This window comes from Barbus barbus (assembly GCF_936440315.1).
Source record: "Barbus barbus genome assembly, chromosome: 7".
Taxonomy (NCBI): domain Eukaryota; kingdom Metazoa; phylum Chordata; class Actinopteri; order Cypriniformes; family Cyprinidae; genus Barbus; species Barbus barbus.
Genome location: NC_136735.1, coordinates 12,909,553 through 12,928,340, shown reverse-complemented (window position 1 = coordinate 12,928,340; position 18,788 = coordinate 12,909,553). Strand labels below are relative to the sequence as shown.

At 35.5% G+C, this 18,788-nt stretch overlaps 5 protein-coding genes across 7 annotated transcripts in view; 1 reads left to right on the top strand and 4 right to left on the bottom strand.

The window, feature by feature from the left end:
• LOC306872769 (lysine-specific demethylase 2A-like) overlaps positions 1-3,073 on the bottom strand; it is a 30,428-nt gene extending 27,355 nt beyond the window's left edge. For 2 of the 3 annotated variants that reach the window (XM_079421538.1, XM_079421539.1), the window contains exon 1: positions 2,815-3,073. In XM_079421538.1, the coding sequence (XP_079277664.1) occupies positions 2,815-2,850 (36 nt within the window). In that variant the 5' untranslated portion in view covers positions 2,851-3,073. Of the gene's footprint in view, positions 1-1,760; positions 2,494-2,814 lie in introns of those variants that run through there. The other variant, XM_079421537.1, reaches the window with a different exon arrangement.
• A 165-nt stretch (positions 3,074-3,238) lies between these two features.
• On the bottom strand, positions 3,239-7,603 carry stx3a (syntaxin 3a). The gene is made up of 11 exons (XM_079420980.1): positions 7,250-7,603; positions 6,545-6,619; positions 6,104-6,203; positions 5,919-5,993; positions 5,715-5,785; positions 5,520-5,628; positions 5,331-5,404; positions 4,648-4,782; positions 4,438-4,548; positions 4,022-4,107; positions 3,239-3,949 (listed from the first exon to the last, which is right to left on the bottom strand). The coding sequence occupies exons 1-10, from the start codon at positions 7,277-7,279 to the stop codon at positions 4,030-4,032; spliced, it is 858 nt and encodes a 285-aa protein (XP_079277106.1). The 5' UTR covers positions 7,280-7,603; the 3' UTR covers positions 3,239-3,949; positions 4,022-4,029.
• Positions 7,604-8,289: 686 nt separating this feature from the next.
• On the bottom strand, positions 8,290-11,843 carry LOC306872225 (NADH dehydrogenase [ubiquinone] iron-sulfur protein 8, mitochondrial-like). Its single transcript, XM_079420721.1, has 7 exons — positions 11,755-11,843; positions 10,948-11,004; positions 10,782-10,847; positions 10,617-10,706; positions 10,338-10,510; positions 10,053-10,181; positions 8,290-9,119 (listed from the first exon to the last, which is right to left on the bottom strand). The coding sequence occupies exons 2-7, from the start codon at positions 10,988-10,990 to the stop codon at positions 8,988-8,990; spliced, it is 633 nt and encodes a 210-aa protein (XP_079276847.1). The 5' UTR covers positions 10,991-11,004; positions 11,755-11,843; the 3' UTR covers positions 8,290-8,987.
• A 1,469-nt stretch (positions 11,844-13,312) lies between these two features.
• On the top strand, positions 13,313-16,400 carry LOC306872317 (visual pigment-like receptor peropsin; the record flags this gene model as incomplete). Its single annotated transcript, XM_079420818.1, has 7 exons — positions 13,313-13,409; positions 13,639-13,778; positions 13,886-14,075; positions 15,149-15,287; positions 15,366-15,530; positions 15,999-16,077; positions 16,188-16,400. The coding sequence occupies 7 exons, from the start codon at positions 13,313-13,315 to the stop codon at positions 16,398-16,400; spliced, it is 1,023 nt and encodes a 340-aa protein (XP_079276944.1).
• Positions 16,401-16,675: 275 nt separating this feature from the next.
• tmem187 (transmembrane protein 187) lies at positions 16,676-18,475 on the bottom strand. Its single transcript, XM_079420738.1, has one exon. The coding sequence runs from the start codon at positions 18,405-18,407 to the stop codon at positions 17,634-17,636; it is 774 nt and encodes a 257-aa protein (XP_079276864.1). The 5' UTR covers positions 18,408-18,475; the 3' UTR covers positions 16,676-17,633.
• Positions 18,476-18,788: the final 313 nt, after the last annotated feature.

Genomic DNA, 18,788 nt, shown 5'->3' with positions numbered 1-18,788 from the left:
TGCTTTGCTTCACAGGAATTAATTAAATTTTAAAGTATATTAAAATAGAAAGCATTTATTTTAAATTGCAATAATATTTCACAATATTATTTTGTGAAATAATATTCAGTATTTTTTATCAAATAGATACAGCCTTGATGAGCACTTTTGAACTGCAGTGTATTGTACAGTAAAAATGTTTTCTCAGGTAACCTAAAATGTACATCATTTAGTTACATCAAGGGTCACATCATTTAGTTACACACTTTTTTGTGTGCATGCTGTACAGGTCTGGTATAAAGAATGCTTTTGCTCAGGTGACCGAAATGTCCGCCCAATAGAGAAAAGTTTTGCTCAGCAAGAACAAAAAATTAGAGGAAACATTGCTCCCACGGGTCCTTAAATTGGATACAACTAAATTGAAGAGTTAAGGCCTTAGACAGTTTTAAATATGTTAAATGGTATAAGAAATAATTTTTCAAGTTGCCTTAAATAGATTTTTAAGAATTCTACAGATACCTTGTAAATAGTAAAATAAAACTCTTTCCTTGATATTCGTTGATATTTGTGTATTGAAAATGTTTTTGATTGACATTTATGGCCTTTATTTTATTTGGGCTAGTTAAATAATTTTCGGTCTACCAAAATCTGAAGAGTACGTGCCCGAAGGGCTACCAGGGATTTAGAAATTTTGCGAGCCCTGCACATAAACATATTATAGATATACACAACTATACACAGCACACACACACACATAGTAATGCGATTAATCGTTTCGCAGCCCTAGTTATCTTCACTACCTGCTACTACTTCCCTAAAAGCAGAATCAACAAGAGAACCACAATGTTAAAAAAAAAACATTAATAATTTTTCTGCATGCACAAGTCACCATGTCAGCAACTAACATTCAGCATTTTTTAAACATTAACTTGTCAATTAACAATATTTTGTGGATTTAAGCATTCAAATAAGTGTTTTAAAATGCAACTTGATCAGACCGTCATGTGTTGATCTGAATAATATAATTACATATTATATAAATATGCATAACTAAATATGAATTTAACATTATGATATTGGTGGCTTTATCTCACATGTGAGGTAAATGTTGTTGAATATGCTTTCAACAGTTATTGTTGAGGTTAATACAAAAATATGAATATTAATAGAGCGAAAGTAACCTATCAGTTTGGATCAAAGAAATACGACCATTTTAAAATCACAGGTTTGAAAAAGAATATATATATTATATAGGAACGAAGAAATACTTTTGGTAAATATTTTTAATACCATGATATTTGCGCCAACCAGTCAATCTTTTTTTTCCTCATCATCGTTCATTGCAAGAACGCTTTGTTAAGTATATTATTATTTTACTGATTTTTGATGTGACAATGGAAACGTCTCGATCATAAAATTGTCAGGGTCAGTGGTTTCTGGCACTTGCTGGTCACGTGGTTCTTCTGCGAGTCAGCCAAAAAACATCAATATCTACTGTATCCAACCTCTTCACTAGAGTGCCATAGTTTTTAAGAAATCTTTAACTGAGACTGACATCTGTTCAAAATGTTTTAATCGCATTAAACCGATAAAGAGTAAATAAAACGCTTAATAATTTGAGGTCGTTTAAGTGACGCCTAGCAGATTCTTTTTCCCACTCATATGACAGCAACATTTCACCAGCTTAAGTTAGTTTCTGTACAAATGCAGTATATATACACACAATGTACCCTCCAAATCAAAGCATTTTATTGTCCAAGTGTCCACTGTGCTGCACTCACCAGTCTCTTGCTGTAACGCGGCTTGGGGTCGTCCATGGCGAGCCAGGAAACGCGCTTATGTCACTTTATCGCGTTAGAAATACCCCCCAATGTGTTTGATGCTCACTTTAATACAGTGTTAATTGTGAAATTGCGCTACATGAATACTTGCTGTATAAAATCACTGTTTTCAGAAGCGGGTTTCACGATTTCAGCGTGTTCTCTAATATTACAAAACTATGATATTATAATCTCACACAAGAATGAAAAAACAGCAGGTTATTAAAACGACCATGATAGCTAGCGTTAGGTCGTCAAGCTAAGCGCTGCTGAGGATATTGAACGAGCATCAGCCCACAAACACGGTCGAAAAAATATTAAAATTACAAAGCGATATGGGGTCTTGCTGATACATATAGCGTCTAATATTTCAGTCAACCATGAAGAGTGAGGCGAGAAATGAGGAGCGTATATTTATCGAGTAACACACGCTAATCCTGGTTCAAGTTTCAAATAAAACCATAAGACTTAAACTCGGGCTCACAGTGGGGAAAATCCAGCGGTTAAAACAGTCCTCGTGGATTTTATACTATTAATGTGCACTCCGACTAGACTCGTCTAGTAACTTTTCTATTCTAAGTGAAAGTAAGCATTATTTAGACAGCTCCACTGAGTGAATTCACGACAAAGTTAATGTAGTAGATCATTCGCCGCCATTTTCACATCGTCACAAAAACTCCACGAAATAAGCCCCGCCCATTACTGGTTCAGCACCCAATCACAAACACATGCGACGCCATCGCCTTTGCTCTCATTGGTCAGTGTCGCTGTCACTTCTCTGGGAGGCGGTGCTAAGAGACTAATAATAGTACACGTGACCAGAGTAGCCACGCTCTCATTGGCTGGAGCTACACGCCGATCAATACAACTACACAAAGATTGGTTTTTATGTGCTGAAAGTGTCGCGTTGCCAACCAATCAAATATTAAATATCAACACTCACTTTAAGCAACATTTCTGCAACAAAATCGCTTTAATCTTTAGGAGCAATATTATTAAAATATATATTAAATACCTTCGATCTTCCGTGGCCTGCGGACGTCCACTCCATGACTGCATATAAAGCTCTGGCTTGGGTCGTCTGGTCAAAGAAGTCTAAATTTCTTTCGAATTAGCCCAGTGACAAAGAAAGAACTTCAAATAAGGTCTTCATAAAATCCTCGACATTTCTTTGGGTCCGGTAAACTGTCTGGAAGAACTGTACACATTGAATTGTCGGTAAGCCACCACAGGTAACTCCGCATGGTAAAACTTTTCGTTTAACCCAAATGATCAGGAAGTAGTTGCTGATTGGTCAGGCTTCAGCTCAACGCGCAGCCACTCATTGGACTAAACAGCTGTCGATGATAACTGCAAATGCAAAGAGTTTCTCTCATAAATACAACTAACAATAATTGACTGTTTTTAAGCCTGGACGAAAGAACGAACAACACATATTTTATACAACCCTGGTCTTTTAATCACAATTACTCAGTCTAGACACCTCAAGTCACACTACGGTAAAATTAAACTTTAGTGTCTCCAAAATATAAAGTTCTAATATTATCAAGAGAGCAATACCAACTCAAGAAATAAGTCAACTCATTGCTACTCATCTACACTAAATAAGCAAATGGTCAGTAAAGACAGAACCACATTTACCCTCACTGAATCTTCAAATAATTTGGACTAATCCTAAAATAAAAGTTAAAACATAATGTAAATGTTTAAGAATGAAACTGTTTTTTTTTCCCAACAAGGACAAAATATTTGTCACTGTTAATGTAAATTGTTTCAGTTGTCAGTTACAAAAAAAGAGGCCTCAAAAAACTAAACTTAGCCTCTTGTGTATCTTTTATCATCATATATAGGCTACATCATAAGTTTCCAAAAAATTAAATAAATAAAAGCAATATTTCATACCACAGCCCTAAAATAAACAGACAGCTTGCACATCACATTTTGCCGTGATGCCTCTAACAGTGCAAGGCCAGTTGATAAGACAGGAAGAACATAAAAGACAAAAAAAAAAAAAAAAATGATGGGAAAATGAGATGAACCAGCACTGGAAAGCATGTTGTGTGTGTAGGGATGTTTTGGGTTTCTGCATTAAGATGCTTCTCTTGATTCTTGATAGACACACAACTTGGAAAAGTAGCCAAACACTTCGCCTGGAAAAGACTGGATGTCACTCACAAATGGTCAACATGCCATATTATCAATTTAGTTTTATGAATGCTTACTTTGACGTTTATGTCAGCCAGCTATACACCAGAGAACCACCGATGACCGCCAGAATTGTGCAGCACAGCATGATCATCATTTTCTTCTACAAAGGTGTAAGTGGGCAGCCAGTGACAGCGTGATAATGATATAATGATAGTGGAGGAAAGCAAGGGGAAAGGATGATTGGGAAAAAGAGATTTGGAAGGTGTAGAGAACAGACATACAGAGTTGAGGTTGAAATTATGAAGAAGAAGCAGAGGACATCAATGCATGAAGAAGAATAGAAGATGGAACAGTGAAAATAAAAAACAAATGCTGCAAAAAAAAATCTAATTTGGGAATCTCAGCACTGGTAGTCTACATTTAGTACAAAATATACTCTAAGTGAAAGTGTCATTTATTATATAACACAATTCATAATTTCCCAGCTCACCCTGCGTGCTTCTTGTTGGAACTTGGCAGCCTTTTTAGTGTCAGCCACGGCTCTCTCAACAAAACCCACAGACTGGTCCATGTTGCTCTCGATCCTGTCAATCATGCTTCCCTGAGAACAAAATGGTGTCCAAAAGCAGTTTTAATCCTAAAGTCTTCAAAACAGGGCTGTAGATTTGCTTTATTCTCTTGAAAATACAAACACATGTACCTGATTTTCCACCAGAACTGCAATGTCCACAAACATGTCGTGCAACTCTTTTACACTGCTCTCCAGTCGTATGATATCTTTGTGTCGTGCCTCAATCTCACTTAGTGCCTGTTTTGATATCCCCGAGTCCATAATCTATATAAAAAAAAAAACATTTAAAAGGTTATTATTTTTAAAGAAAGCAGCATTTATATAATTAAAAAATACAGTGCAACTAGTAATATCATTATAAATATTATTATATTATCTTTTTTAATATAATTTTAAAATGTGATTTATTCCTGTGATGTAAAGTTTAAGTGTCACATGATCCTTCAGAAATCATTCGTGTGTGCTGATTTGCTGCTTAAGAAACATTTTCAATTTTTATCAATGTTGACAACTTTCGTGCATCTTACATTTTTGTACACCAGCATAATTATTTTCAGGATTCTTTGATGAATAGAAAATCCTAAATAAAAGTGATTATTAGAAATAGAATTTTATTTAACCATGTTACTGTCACTTTTGATTTTTTTAACGTTTCTGTGATGAATAAATGTTTTTCTTTTAAAAAAATCATACTGACTCCAAACTTATGAACAACAGTCTAAGTAAAATATCTTACACCCCATACAAATTACAGACAAGTTATATTCTTACAACAATACATCACACATAGATGTATATAGAATAGTACCCACTCCTGCTGTGAATACTGCAGCATTTCCTCCATCCAGCATTTCCTCCAGCTCTTCATCAGTAGTGGCTTTGCCAGCTGTAAGACAAGATTCAACAGTGGCCTTAAACATGTATATAACATTGTGTTCACTGACTTTCTTTGTAATCCAACCTTAAAGAAGGTCTGTGTACTGTGTGTGTGTGTCACTCACTGATCTCCAGCTGTCTTTGGATGCGTCCTTTGCTCTTCTCTCTAAACTCCATTTGGGCTTCATTGTATTTGGTCATCACTTCTACAAACCTCTTAGCAAGAATGGCATGCTAAACAAAGGAGATAAACACTGTGTGATTTAAAAACAAACTACTTGCTGAAAACCCTGTGGTTTATTCAAATGGCTAGTGGTTACCTGAGATTTCTTTATCCGGATATCTGCTGAAACCCTGTCTTCAGCGTTAGATGCCAAACTCTGCTCAATGCCTGTTTTCAAGGTTGACAAAATAATTCAACTCAGAATTTGAGATAACAGCGATGTAGCATACTGTCCAATTATCATTGGAGAAAAAATATTTATTTTCATCAACAAGCAAAAAAAAAAGAGCAGAAAGCTGACTTTTGAGTTTGTTGCGAGCATTGTTGGCCAGTTTCTTTATCTCATTGGTAACTGCTTCCAATTCATCCTGTGTCTCTGTTTGAGAAATGACATGAGAGATATTTAAAGCATGAACGGGTTAGGGAAGTGTTAGAGAAAAATGATAAATAATTTATCAAATGAAGGTCAAATGTGATTAGACTAACTCTGGTCTGATGTAGGTGCAGAGAGGATGACAGAATACAGTCGCTTTATCTCGCCTACATTTTCATCCATCTTGTCTATACTGGTGCGGATTTCTTCAATCTGTGCAACATATACAGAAATGACTTTAAAAAATGTCCTTTTAACAACACTTTAAAAAAATAAAGTTCTTTATTGGCATTGCTGGTTCTATACATAATCTTTAATATCCATGGAAACTTTCCATTGCACTAAAGGTTCTTTTTATTGCAAAAGGGTTCTTTCGCCTTTTAAAACTTAAAAAAATGAATCCTTTAAGAACTGTTCACTAAAAGGCTCTTTGGGGAACCCCAAAAAGGTTCTTCATGCCGGCTGTTAAACCCCCTTGTTGAAACCTTTATTTTTAAGAGTGTGTGACATTTAAAGGTGCTTATTCATTTGAATACAATGTAGATTCACATTACCTGAGCGAAGAACTCATCCATAAATTCTTTATTTTCCACTGGAATTTCCACATCATCAGGAGCTTGATCCGACTTCTGTTTTGACAGAACAACAAACAGAAACAACAAACTAAACAAACAGCAGAAATTTTAATAACTTGGCAGAAATAGTGTTTTGTCTGCCTTAAAATATGCTTTAGCTTTTTAAGCTGGTCTTCCAGACTGGTGAATCTGATGTTTAACTCAACGAGCAGCTTGACCAAGCTGAGAGACCGACCAAGACCAAGCAAACTACATACAAAAGATTTTTTTTCAGCAACCTGTTCTTGTTTTGTCAGTAAGTTAAAGAATCCAGTACAGCTTATCTTCAGTGTTTCAACAGAAATGAAACATTACAGAAATGTAACACTTTTGAATTAAATACACAGGACAAGTTGCTGTCAGACGCATTTCTACGTGTCTAATGGCAGTTAAGATGCTGTTTACTCTTTTAACCTGTTTGTTGTATAATCATGAGTGTAATCTCCTGATAATGACCTATTGCTAACATTTAGAGATAGATAACCTACCCGTAATTGACCATAACTCACTACAATGACCCTGTTGGTCAATATTATTGAGCACAGGACCTCCCAGGGAAAGGTCAAACAGTAGCAAATCAGTCCTCAAAGCGCCGTGTGCGTAATAATAAAATCATAGTTCAACATAAGAAAAAAAATCTCTAACCGCTTTTAGTTGTTCCAGTCGGTCCTTCATCTTCAGTTCAATGTGATGAGATTTAAGATTTCAAATTACTGTAGTGGTCAGTGTAGAAGATAAACAGCAGCGACGTGGTTTTCAGTCTTGATAGCTAGAAAACATGTTAACTGAATACACTAAGTTTAGAGTTCCAATAGAACCGGTTAGAATTTTTATTTTAGACACTCTAAAAAATTATAAAAAAAAGAGTGGTGTTCTTTTTTATTGAAAAATAAAATCGAACAATATGGCAGTGTCGCTCTTGTCCTGTAGTTGTTTTAAGCCTATCCTCTCAGAACGGATTAGCGCAACAGTTGTATGCTGGGTAGCTAATCTTCCTCTGCCGAGCCAAGCTGCTTCTTTTTTTCCATTTACACACATAGGACTACCCCAAACTATGGGACTAGGACTGAGATTTAAAAATAATAAAATTAAGGAATGAGTTACATAAAAATGGAAATAAATCACTTTTTAAATGAACAAATTAAGACATTTAAAACTACTTAATGCACGTTTTAAAATATAAAATAGATAAAATAATAAAAAATCAATACATTTTGTCTAAAAGTGAAAATTAAATTGTTATACTTAAAACTATTTAATCCAACATAAAACAAAAATGTCAAGATTGGTTGGGGTGAGTTGAGGGACTTTTGAAGTACTGAAAATTATTCAAATCTATTTGCTTTTTTTAAAAGCAGTAACTGAAACACCATTACAATCAATATTGATATTTGGCCATGAATTGACCAGTTAGTCTGCATATTTCTTCTTCACCAGCACAAACAGTTTAAAAAGAAAGTCAAAACATCAAGAAATGTATCACAAAGCAGCACATCTGACACAGCTTATACGAGACAAAAATGACAAAGATTCCCCATCCCGTTAAAAAGACATTTAAAGAAACAAAACAAAAACATATGAAAACTTCTTTCAGAGAAAGAAAATCTTCACCTTAAACATACATTGCTCTTATGAAGAAACTATTCAAAATACAAACTTGGTTGCAATAAAAACAAGAGGCCAGAGATTGTGAGAGCATTAATTTATTATATACGGTCCACAAGTATTTAGTCTTTGTACAGTTCTCACAAGGACAAATAAAATGTCTTAACCTGTAAGGATATAATGTGAGATATATTCAACACAACTGTCAAAGTGCTTGTTTCTTACAACTCTTCGGTTAAATCCACTGGATGGTCAAAATATGAAAGGAAGAAGGGTGAAAATGGGAAGGATGGATCGACTGCCTCAAAATGAGAATGTAACTTTAGCCTCAAAGTAGTGTGTCATCCTTGGTGGTTTTCAAGAATAACTTGATTATACTGCCATTAGATACTGTTTATTACACAACATACCTCAACATTTGCTGTGTGATGGTCATGCTGTGCTGAATGAAAAGTAAAAAATGACAGCTTTAGAAGCACACTGAAATGTTTCAGTATGACGCACCACTTTAAGGCTGCTGTAGTTTACATGGACATGAATCTGTGAACTTAATTTTAGATCTGATCATCTACATGTATGCTCACAGTAAAAAAAAATAAAAAATTATGTGCATCTTCACAAAAAAGTCAGTCCCTGGGCTTTGAAAATGTGCAGTCAGCACAACAGTAACTGTCTAAAATAAAATCTTCCATACGCAATTGAAACTGATTACTGGTAAGAGAGCACGGTGAAGAGTATATTGTCACTGTGTTGTAATGAGACAGTCCATGACATTTATTTATCTGTAGAGATAGTCAGCTTGGATGTTGGCAGCGAGCTCAGCCTCCCACTTGTCTCCATTGTTGAGGAGTTTCTCCTTGTTATAAAGCAGCTCCTCATGGGTCTCTGTGGAGAACTCAAAGTTGGGACCCTAAGAAAACGTCAGACAGGAAAAGGTGGACATTAACTCCAGTAACTCTGGTCATATAGAAGGTATTCATCCTTATTCATCCTTGCACATTTGACTTCTCATGCTGCGCAATATTACAATAATTCTCCAAAATTCTCCATAATTTAATGCACGTTACATATTATATACATTACCATTCAGAATTAAGGGGTCAGCAAGATTTCTTTAAAGAAATGAATGCTATTATTCAGCAATGAAGCATAAATCTAATTAAAAGAGACAGTAAAGACTGCTCCAGGTGCATGTTCACTACTGTGTGTACACTTGGATGGGTTAAATGCAGAGCACAAATTCCGAGTATGGGTCACCATACTTGGCCACACACCCCTTCCCTTTCCTTTCCTTTCCTAAAGACATTTATTTACAAAGGATTTCTATTTCAAAAAAGCTGTTCTTTTGAAATTTCAATTTATCAATGAATCTTGAAAAAAAGTGTTACTTTTCTCATTATTAAACAGCATTATGCAACTACTTTTATAATAAGATAATAAAGTTGATAAGCATCAAAAACACAAAATCAGTATATTAGAATGACTAACGACAGCTAAAAATTCGTTGTCAGAAATACATTATATTTTCAAATATAATCAGATACAAAATGGTTATTTTTTAATTGTGATAATATTTCACAGTATTACTGTTTTATTGTATTTTGATCAAATAAATGGCAAACAAAAGAGACTTTTCAACAACATAAAAAAGAAAATCTTACTGACCCCAAACTGTAGTGTATGTTCTATTTGTTTTCTCTCACTATGTTCTCTATATTGTACTGCACTGTTTAACTCTGATTGCTTTTTCCTCAAAATTTCCACTAGAAACCAGTTTGAACACATTAAACAACCCGTTAAGAGACATGATGAGCAGTTTAAATAAGTGCTGCGAGATGCTTACCTCTACAATAGCATCCACAGGGCAGGCCTCCTGGCAAAAGCCACAATAGATGCATTTGGTCATGTCTATGTCATAACGCGTTGTTCTCCTGCTGCCGTCGGCACGAGGTTCTGCCTCAATTGTGATCGCCTGAGAGAGAGAAAAATATGGGCGTTACCTTACACATTTTACTTTTACTATTACTCTTCTTGTTCACGTGCAAATAGCCTGCATGCAATTTCTGCTTGTCCTTATAAGTGTCAAGATTTATTAGAATGAACAAGGGCAATCAGAAAGAAAGTATACCTGGGCTGGACAAATAGCCTCACAAAGTTTACAGGCAATGCACCGCTCCTCTCCAGAGGGGTACCTGCGCAGCGCATGTTCCCCACGGAAACGGGGCGACAGAGGGCCCTTCTCGAAGGGATAATTGATTGTGGCAGGTTCACGGAAAAGATAGCTCATGGTCATTCCCAAACCTGCATCAAGACAAATATCAGCTAATGCCTACTTTTAGAGTTATTTGTGTGAATTACTTTAAGGAAGCGCTGTAGTTAAAGATAAAAATCTCATGACGTAACTGACCTCTGAACAGCTCTGTCCACAGAAGAGTCTGAGCCGCACGGTCCGTGATGGACTTCATATCGGTGGCTTCCTCCTGATTATTGACATACTCTGCAAAAATAAATAAGTGATGAAACAGGAAAAGGTTTAAAACCAAGACCATAGTTTGTACCATGTGATACTTACTAATCCCTGCTCTGTGTGCAGATAGGCTGAGAGAACGTGCAAGATTTTGACTGGCCAGAAATGACCCTAAGAAGTAAGCACATTATACAGTCATACATAAATGTCACTGCATTTGTTGCTTTTTAAACTCATATACTGCTTCTATTCTAATCATTCTTAGACTCACCTGGCCTGGATACGGTGTAAACCACACGTAACGCCGCAGACATCTCAGTGAAGTGCACTGTGAGTGAAAGGGACAAAGATGAGGGATGGAAACTTTTATTTGATTTTTTTTTCAGGATTACAACACTAAACATACTTGTGGACATATAGTGACAAGTTTTAATCACCAAATTTTGAAATAATGGTAAGAAACACTGTATTCAGTACTGTATTATTACACTTTATTTTGGCAAAACATTGGCAGTGTGCCACGATTTACTTCCCCTTACAAATCGTAAACAAAACCCCAAAACATTGGTTCCGCTGACGCGAGGCAGCAGACACATAACTAGCTTTCATTTAAGCACCACATGTCAATTATCGCTATTTAATCTATAGACAACATGTCACACGTCCAAAATAATAAAGCAACTGTTTGACAGGCAACCCAGATACTGTAGGACTGCAGCAAGTGGCTTAAGACAAGGAGCACAAGCATGTGCGTTTTAGCCGACTACTTAGCTTTCCACATATTTACTATTCACTTTCTCCAATGTGCATTTACCATTTAATCTTCGCCTAAATATCTATAACTTTGTGTTTTTATTCAAAGTTAAACGTTGTCCGTGAAGTGTTTTAAGTAGCTTAGCCACAGGCTGATTTTCTCAAGGACTTTCAATGACTATACTGCTATCATTCGTATATCTTTTATACCAATATTTGCGTTTCTAATTTTGTATTAATTATATCGGTTCCACAAAATGCGGAGCATGTTCACTCAAAAGATAGATAGCGACTGCAGAGAGTTTAAAAACCAGTTCGCACTCACCGGACACTCGCTATTTGGCCTTCTCAACCAGAACAGCGGACGACTGAGGAAATGCACATGCAGAACGCCGGAAGTGTGTGTGTGTGTGTGTGTGTCTGTGTGTTGTTGTTTTTTTTTACACAAGACATCCGCAAAAAGATTGAAAATATATATATATAATATAAAATAAGCATACAAAAATAATACAATTAACAAAACCACCTTTATAATAGAAGTTATAAAATGTAATATGTTTCTTTATGATATAAAATAGTGAACACTGTGGTTCAGAATTTTGTTGTATAGTACAGGGTTATATAAATTAATTGGAATAATAGTAATCAATGCAAAATTCCATAGAGAATTTACGAAAGTGCAATTTACAAAGAAAGAAGCCTAGAGAGAGAGAGAGAGAGAGAGAGAGAGAGAGAAGGACAGATTATTCCTGAGTTCCAGACACTCCATGAAAATGACTAATTAAGAATATTACTTGGTGAAGGACCTACTTCCTCTTTGGTAGCACATCATATTTATAAAATGCCACAAACTAAGAAGTAAAGAGTCAACACATCTGCATTAGTAGTACCATTAATGTTTGTTTATATATATATGTGTGTGTGTGTGTGTGTGTGTGTGCATGTTTATGTGGTTTATGAGGACACAAATTTGTATAATGACATGGGTATGACAGAGGTATTACAATATGAAGGTGGTTTATGAGGACACTGCCTATGTCCCCATAATTCAAAAGGCTTAAAAAACATACTAAATGGTGTTTTTTTGAAAATCTAAAAATGCACAAAGTCTCCTGTGAGGGCTAAGTTTAGGTGTAGGGTTGGTGCAGTGCAATAGCACACACAGTTTGTTCAGTATAAAAACATTACGCCTATGGAGAGTCCACATAAACCACAAAAACCAACGTGTGTGTGTGTGTGTATTTTACATGTATTTTGTTTGGTTTATATATGGATGTATATTATATATATTTTAGTTTTTTATTCTGCTATGTACAATGCTTTGGCAATATGTACCTAAGTATGTCATGCCAATAAAGCAATATGAATTGAAAATTGAATTGAGAGAGAGAGAGAGAGAGAGAGAGAGGTGGGAGTAGTGGAGGTAGGCTACGTTATTTTAAGTAAATAAATTAATTAATAAATACAAAGACTTACAATGAATAATGTACCATTTTATTGATTGTATTCTTCAAAAGATCCTTTACTTAAACATGTTTTATTTTGTTTCTAATAGCCCATAATTTTCACAATTGTTAAACACTGTAGGTTTAACAATTGTTTATTTATAATAATAATTGTGTATTTATGTGATCAAGTAATCATTTTCTAACCTTCTGACATGCCATAGTTTTGAAAATAGTTTTGGACTTGAGTGAGATATGAGTTGATAAAAAAAGATATGCAGATGTTTAAATTGCTAAAATGACGTTTTAGAGTGATTCTTTTCCTTATACTAATGCTATGAAGCCATTAGTGCTATCACTGTGAAGAAAGCTGAATAAGTGTTTGATGGTTAAAGCTTAATGAAGCATGATAAGTTTAATTACAGAAAGCTGTGACGTATGTCTCCACGTAATCCACGTGTTCAGTGCTCTCTGTATCACATATCCACAAAACAAGAGTGTGAAGCTTTCCTTTTCCTAATTGTTGGGTTTATCTGTAGGTCTCTGCTTCAGTGACAAAGTAAGTCGATCACCTTTACACAAAATTCTCTGTCATGTTCTCTGTAATGAAGATAAATCTGTGCTGTCGAAGTGCTGTTTCATTGACTGACCTAAAGGTTGATGTATCATTTTTTGAATTTCAATGCTAAATTGATTTCTGATTTCTATAGAAGCTACGCAATTTGAAAATGAATTCATCAGAATAATATTCTGATTCATTTCAGTGAACACTTCAGATAATATAACAGAATCAGAGGAGAATTATTGGTCCAGAACTGAGAAGTCTGTGCTCGCTCCCATCCTCACCACTGAGATGGTACTGGGTGTTTTAGGAAATGGATTGGTTTTGATAGTCAAAGTTGTGGTAAGAATAATATAGAATTTTATTTTAAAAAGAAAGCAAATGGGATGCGATCAGTTTTAAAATGCAATGCTTATCTCATGCCTTTATTTATTTTTGCTTTCTCACAGTGTAAAGATCATTTTCACTGCCTTTACTGGCTGCCACTTTTCAGTCTCACGCTCTCAGATTTCCTCTGCTCCATCCTCATAATCTGTGGCTCCCTCTTAGCCATGCTGAGTGAAGGTCAGATTTCACCGTGGTGTGAGGTGGTGAACCTGCTAAAGTTCACCTTCATCACCTCTTCCATTGGAAGCATAGGTATGGCTATGACAAGGAACAATTGACCTCTGTGGGATATCTCTAATACTGCTTTCATTGTAATTAGCAATAAAGAACAATAAATAAACACCCTATTGTACACCTGAATGGGTGCATCTGAGTATTTATTGAAAAAGCAATGTTCAGAAATGCAGACAATTTGATGTTTCAATATTTCTTAAAAGCAATGCTATAATTAGTTATAAAATGTTATGGTTTAAAATAGTTTTTTTTTTAAAGTTAATTTTAAAGCCTTTTTATTTGGGTTTCAATGTTTTTATTTATTTATTTATCTTTAATTTATCTTTTAATTTTATTTATTTATTTATCTTTAATTATGGTACATTCAAAAAAGTATTTGTGTCTTAAAAAGTTATCTACAACAAATCTTTTGTCCAAATAATATAATTTTATTCTGTGTTGTTCTCCGCATATATTTAATTACTAGTAAATATAAAATATAAAAAAAGTTTTTATTATTAATTATATTATTATTTAGTTATTTCAAAATTCTTAATATTATTTAAGAAAGTCTTTAAACTTTAGTTTCAAAGATTTTTTTTTTTTTTATTAGGATGACTTAGAAAAGGTAGTCTAAAAACTTTAACTTCTCATTTGTGCCTTAAAAATAATCAATAAATTATCAAAAACAGTTATCAATAGAGGAGGTATCTTTTCTTCTTTGATTGAGATTGTTTACTATTTTCATTATTAGAAGTAATACAATGTTTATTATTATTATTGTTGTTGTTGTTATTTGGTTATGTAAAAAGGGTTCATACTTAATATGATTAAAGTAAGTCTTTGAACTTCAAAGTTTCAAATATGTTTTTAAATATATTTTTTAGAAAGTTCAAAAGAACTTCATTTATTTGAAATCAAAATCTTTTGTAACATTACAAATCTCTTTACTGTCACCATATTCTGAATAAAAGTATATATAGTATATATATTAAGGTTTATTAGAAAAGGTTATTCTGAGAATTAAACTCCTCATTTGTGCTTTAAAAATGTATCTATAAAAAAAAAGAGTTATATCACAATAATAGCATTCTTTTCTTCTTTGTCCTCAGCAATTCTCTGTGTTCAGAGATATATGGGAATTCCTTCCAAAGGCAAAAAGCTGTCTGTTCTCATGGCGGTGGCATGTGTAGCATCATGGTGCACTGGAGCTATATTTGGAGCAGTACCAGTAGTCTATGACTGGATAAAGTGAGTGAAGATGCTTAGAAATGCTCCAAATTTAGGCATCAACATGACTTCTCACTATACTCTGCATGCCATTTTCAGGTATGATCCAGCAGAAATGCTGTGTGCAGTTTTCTGGGAAAGCAGTTACTCTGACATGCTGGTTTACATCCTCTGTGCCTTCTCCATCTCCATCTTCATCCCATTTCTCCTCATAATCTCCTGCTCCATCCTGAGTTGTGCTGGCTATGGGAAAGACTGTTCCAGGTTTGTAGAGTTGGAAGTAGAAATGCTGAAAGTTTTCATATGGATTTTTAAAGGAATAGCTTGTTAAAAAAATGAAAATTTGCTGAAAATGTACTCACCCTCGGTCCATTCAAGAGTTTGTTTCATCATTAAAATAGATTTGGGGAAATGTATCACTTGCATCACTTTTACATCACTTGCTCACCAATGAATCCTCTGCAGTGATTGGGTGCCGTCAGAGTCCAAACAGCTGATAAAAACATCACAATAATCCAAACAAACTTGAACCTTTTTGCTTCACACGGCATTCAATGATGGACTGGATTTGTGTGGATTATTGTGATGTTTTATCATCTGTTTGGCCTCTCATTCTGACGGCACCCATTCACTAGGATCCATTGGTGAGCAGACATACCGGTGATGCAAAATTTCTCCCATTTCTCCATTTTTCTGTCATAGTTTAAATGTCCACATTTGATCTGTTTGTAGCCCGGGTGACCTGTCCTCTATCACGCCACTGCTGGTGATCTTGTATCTGCTCTGCTATGCTCCATTTGCTGCATCTGAGGTGAGAAAAATCTGTGTGGAATTATTTTCTGTTTTGTTCATTTTTAGGAGTCAATTTGATTTGAATGTGTTTTTCCATGTTAACAATTCAGTTTATTCTTGTTTTGTTAGTTAGTTCTTCTTGGAAGGCTTGATTTGACCCCATCCCCTGGATGGCTGCGATCACTGTCATCAGTAATGGCGTATCTGGACTGTGGTTTAAACCCCTTTATCTACTGCACAAATAAAGACTTCCGAAAAGCAGTACTCATACTGTTTTGGAACAAAAGGAGATCAGCTTTTCCCCATCCAGTGCTGACTAGCATAACAAGGCTTGAAATATGATTTTTTTTTCCTGTGCAACACATTTTGTAATGCATCCCATCATGATTTTAATGGGAAGACATGGCACTCTGTCTCATGACTAGATGCGTGCTGAGATTTCAGTAAATGCAAACATGCAGCTAATAATAAATGCTGAAGATGTTTTTGCCCAAAGTTTTGTTTTAATGCATCAAGTTAAGGCATATATGCCAGGCTGCCCATAATTATATTGTGCATTTACATTCATTTTCTTTTAATCTTCAACTTGACAAAACTGAGAATGAAGCTTAGGACATGACATCATGAACTACACACACATTAAACTGCATCAAATAGTGAATTTGTACACACACTCACGTTGATTTTTATGGGATATGGGGACTCTCCATAGGCGTAACGGTTTTTATACTGTACAAACTGTATTTTCTGACGGCCTACACCAACCTTACACCTAAACCTACCCTTCACAGAAAACTTTGTGCAGTTTTAGATTTTCAAAAAACTCAATCTAAATGATTTTTAAGCCTTTAGAATTACGGGGACACTGAAAGTGTCCTCATAAATCACCTTCACATTAATTGTAATACCTCATACTTATGTATGACACCACACATTATCAAGCACACACACACACACACACACACAAAACTTAAAATGCCTCAAATAATGAGTTTGTATACACACACACACACATATTTGTTTCTGTGAATTGTGGGGACTTTCCATAAACTTCTATAGTTTTTATACTGACCAAACAATATTTTCTATCCCCTAACCCAATCCTAACCCTAAACTATACCCCTTACAGAAAACCTGTTTACATAGTTACACTTTCAGATAAACATAATTTAGCTACCATTTTTAATGATTTTTTCCCCCAAAATGTCAAAAAGTTCCGGTTTTACTATCCTTGTGGGGACATTTTGTCACACAATGTAGCATAAACACACACACACACAGTATATCTATTTGATATTACTGTATTTAAAGAGATGAAATCCAAGCATTTCACATATTTGACAGTTTACCTTACAAATAAATAATTACAAAGTTATTTTCTGACACTATTTTGAACGTAAATCTGAACAATGATGAGCATCAAATTAGTTTGTGGTTTTACAACTCTTTGATCACATTAATTGTTCAAATTTGTACATGTCAGTGACAATATTACTGTTGAAGATAAGACAAAATTAGGGTTCGTACATGTTATTTGCATTGCCTCATGATTCAGCTAAATACATGTATGTGCATTTATGAAGAGCGTTTGTGTGCATTTTCACTAAGGCGAGTGAGAAAACAAAAGCTGTAATGAAACTGCAAAATGTCGCAAACTTTGGACCAGAAATGTCCAGTAAGATTTTGAAACATCCAGTACTCTGCAAGAGAATGATCCAGAAGCTTGAGAAGCACGAAACCTGCGCAGGACAGCAGGGCCAAGCAGAGGTAGCGCATGGACGCAGTGTCTCCGAGGCTCATCTGCGCTCGGACGCCTTTGAACACGGCGAAGACGATGTGAAATCCTAGAGCTACTTCAAACCCTCGGTCGTGAAAGAGCGCCAGTCCATAGCTGAGGACAGAGCACGATTCCACCATCAAGGCGTAACGGGACGACCAGCCTTTCTCAATGACATGACACCACACCAGCACCCACGCAAAAATAGGTAAAGTGAACCACTGGTCCAAAACAGAGGGCGCGCGCCGCAAGGTGGCCAAGCGGACCCACTGCACCGGGCCATAAGCGACTGCCATTAACGCAAACACGTCTTTGGTGTAGTAGACGGCTGCACAGGTGTCTCTATCGTCTGACATCGGTTGCAAGATCCAATAGACACCTAAAAAAATGTATCCCAAGTTTATCAGACAGTTAAACGGCATGGCCAAGACAGCAGGAAGGTTGTCTACTTTCTTTTCCGCATAGTGATCATAAGTGACATCCACCAAAACTTTGTCGAAAATGTGAGTGTTTGCAAGCGCAATGCAAAGCAGGAAGGGTATGAGAACGTGGACGAGCGCCGACATTGCCATTTTCTAATAAAAAAGAAACAATCCAGTTCAAAAGCACAGTAGCAAAACACGTGGAAATTTGTGTACAAAGTAGAAAACACTGGTTGGCTTCCGCAATCTAGATCACCACGTGACGACCACTGTAGTCTTTCATTGGTTGCGACAGTGAGCTGGGGTACAACCATTCTGCTCATGCTAGTTTTGTATAATGCAGTATGGAGGCTATTTGTGTACAGTGAGCAGATTTCCTGTAATAATGAATAGCCCAGGGTTGCAAAACTCAGTTCCTGTAAAGCACTCAATCGTTTAGGCTTACTGGAAAACAACAAAAATTCCTACTACAATCAAGTTCTTCAGGCTTACATGGCATGTGTGTTGGAGCAGGGTTGGAATAAAACTCTG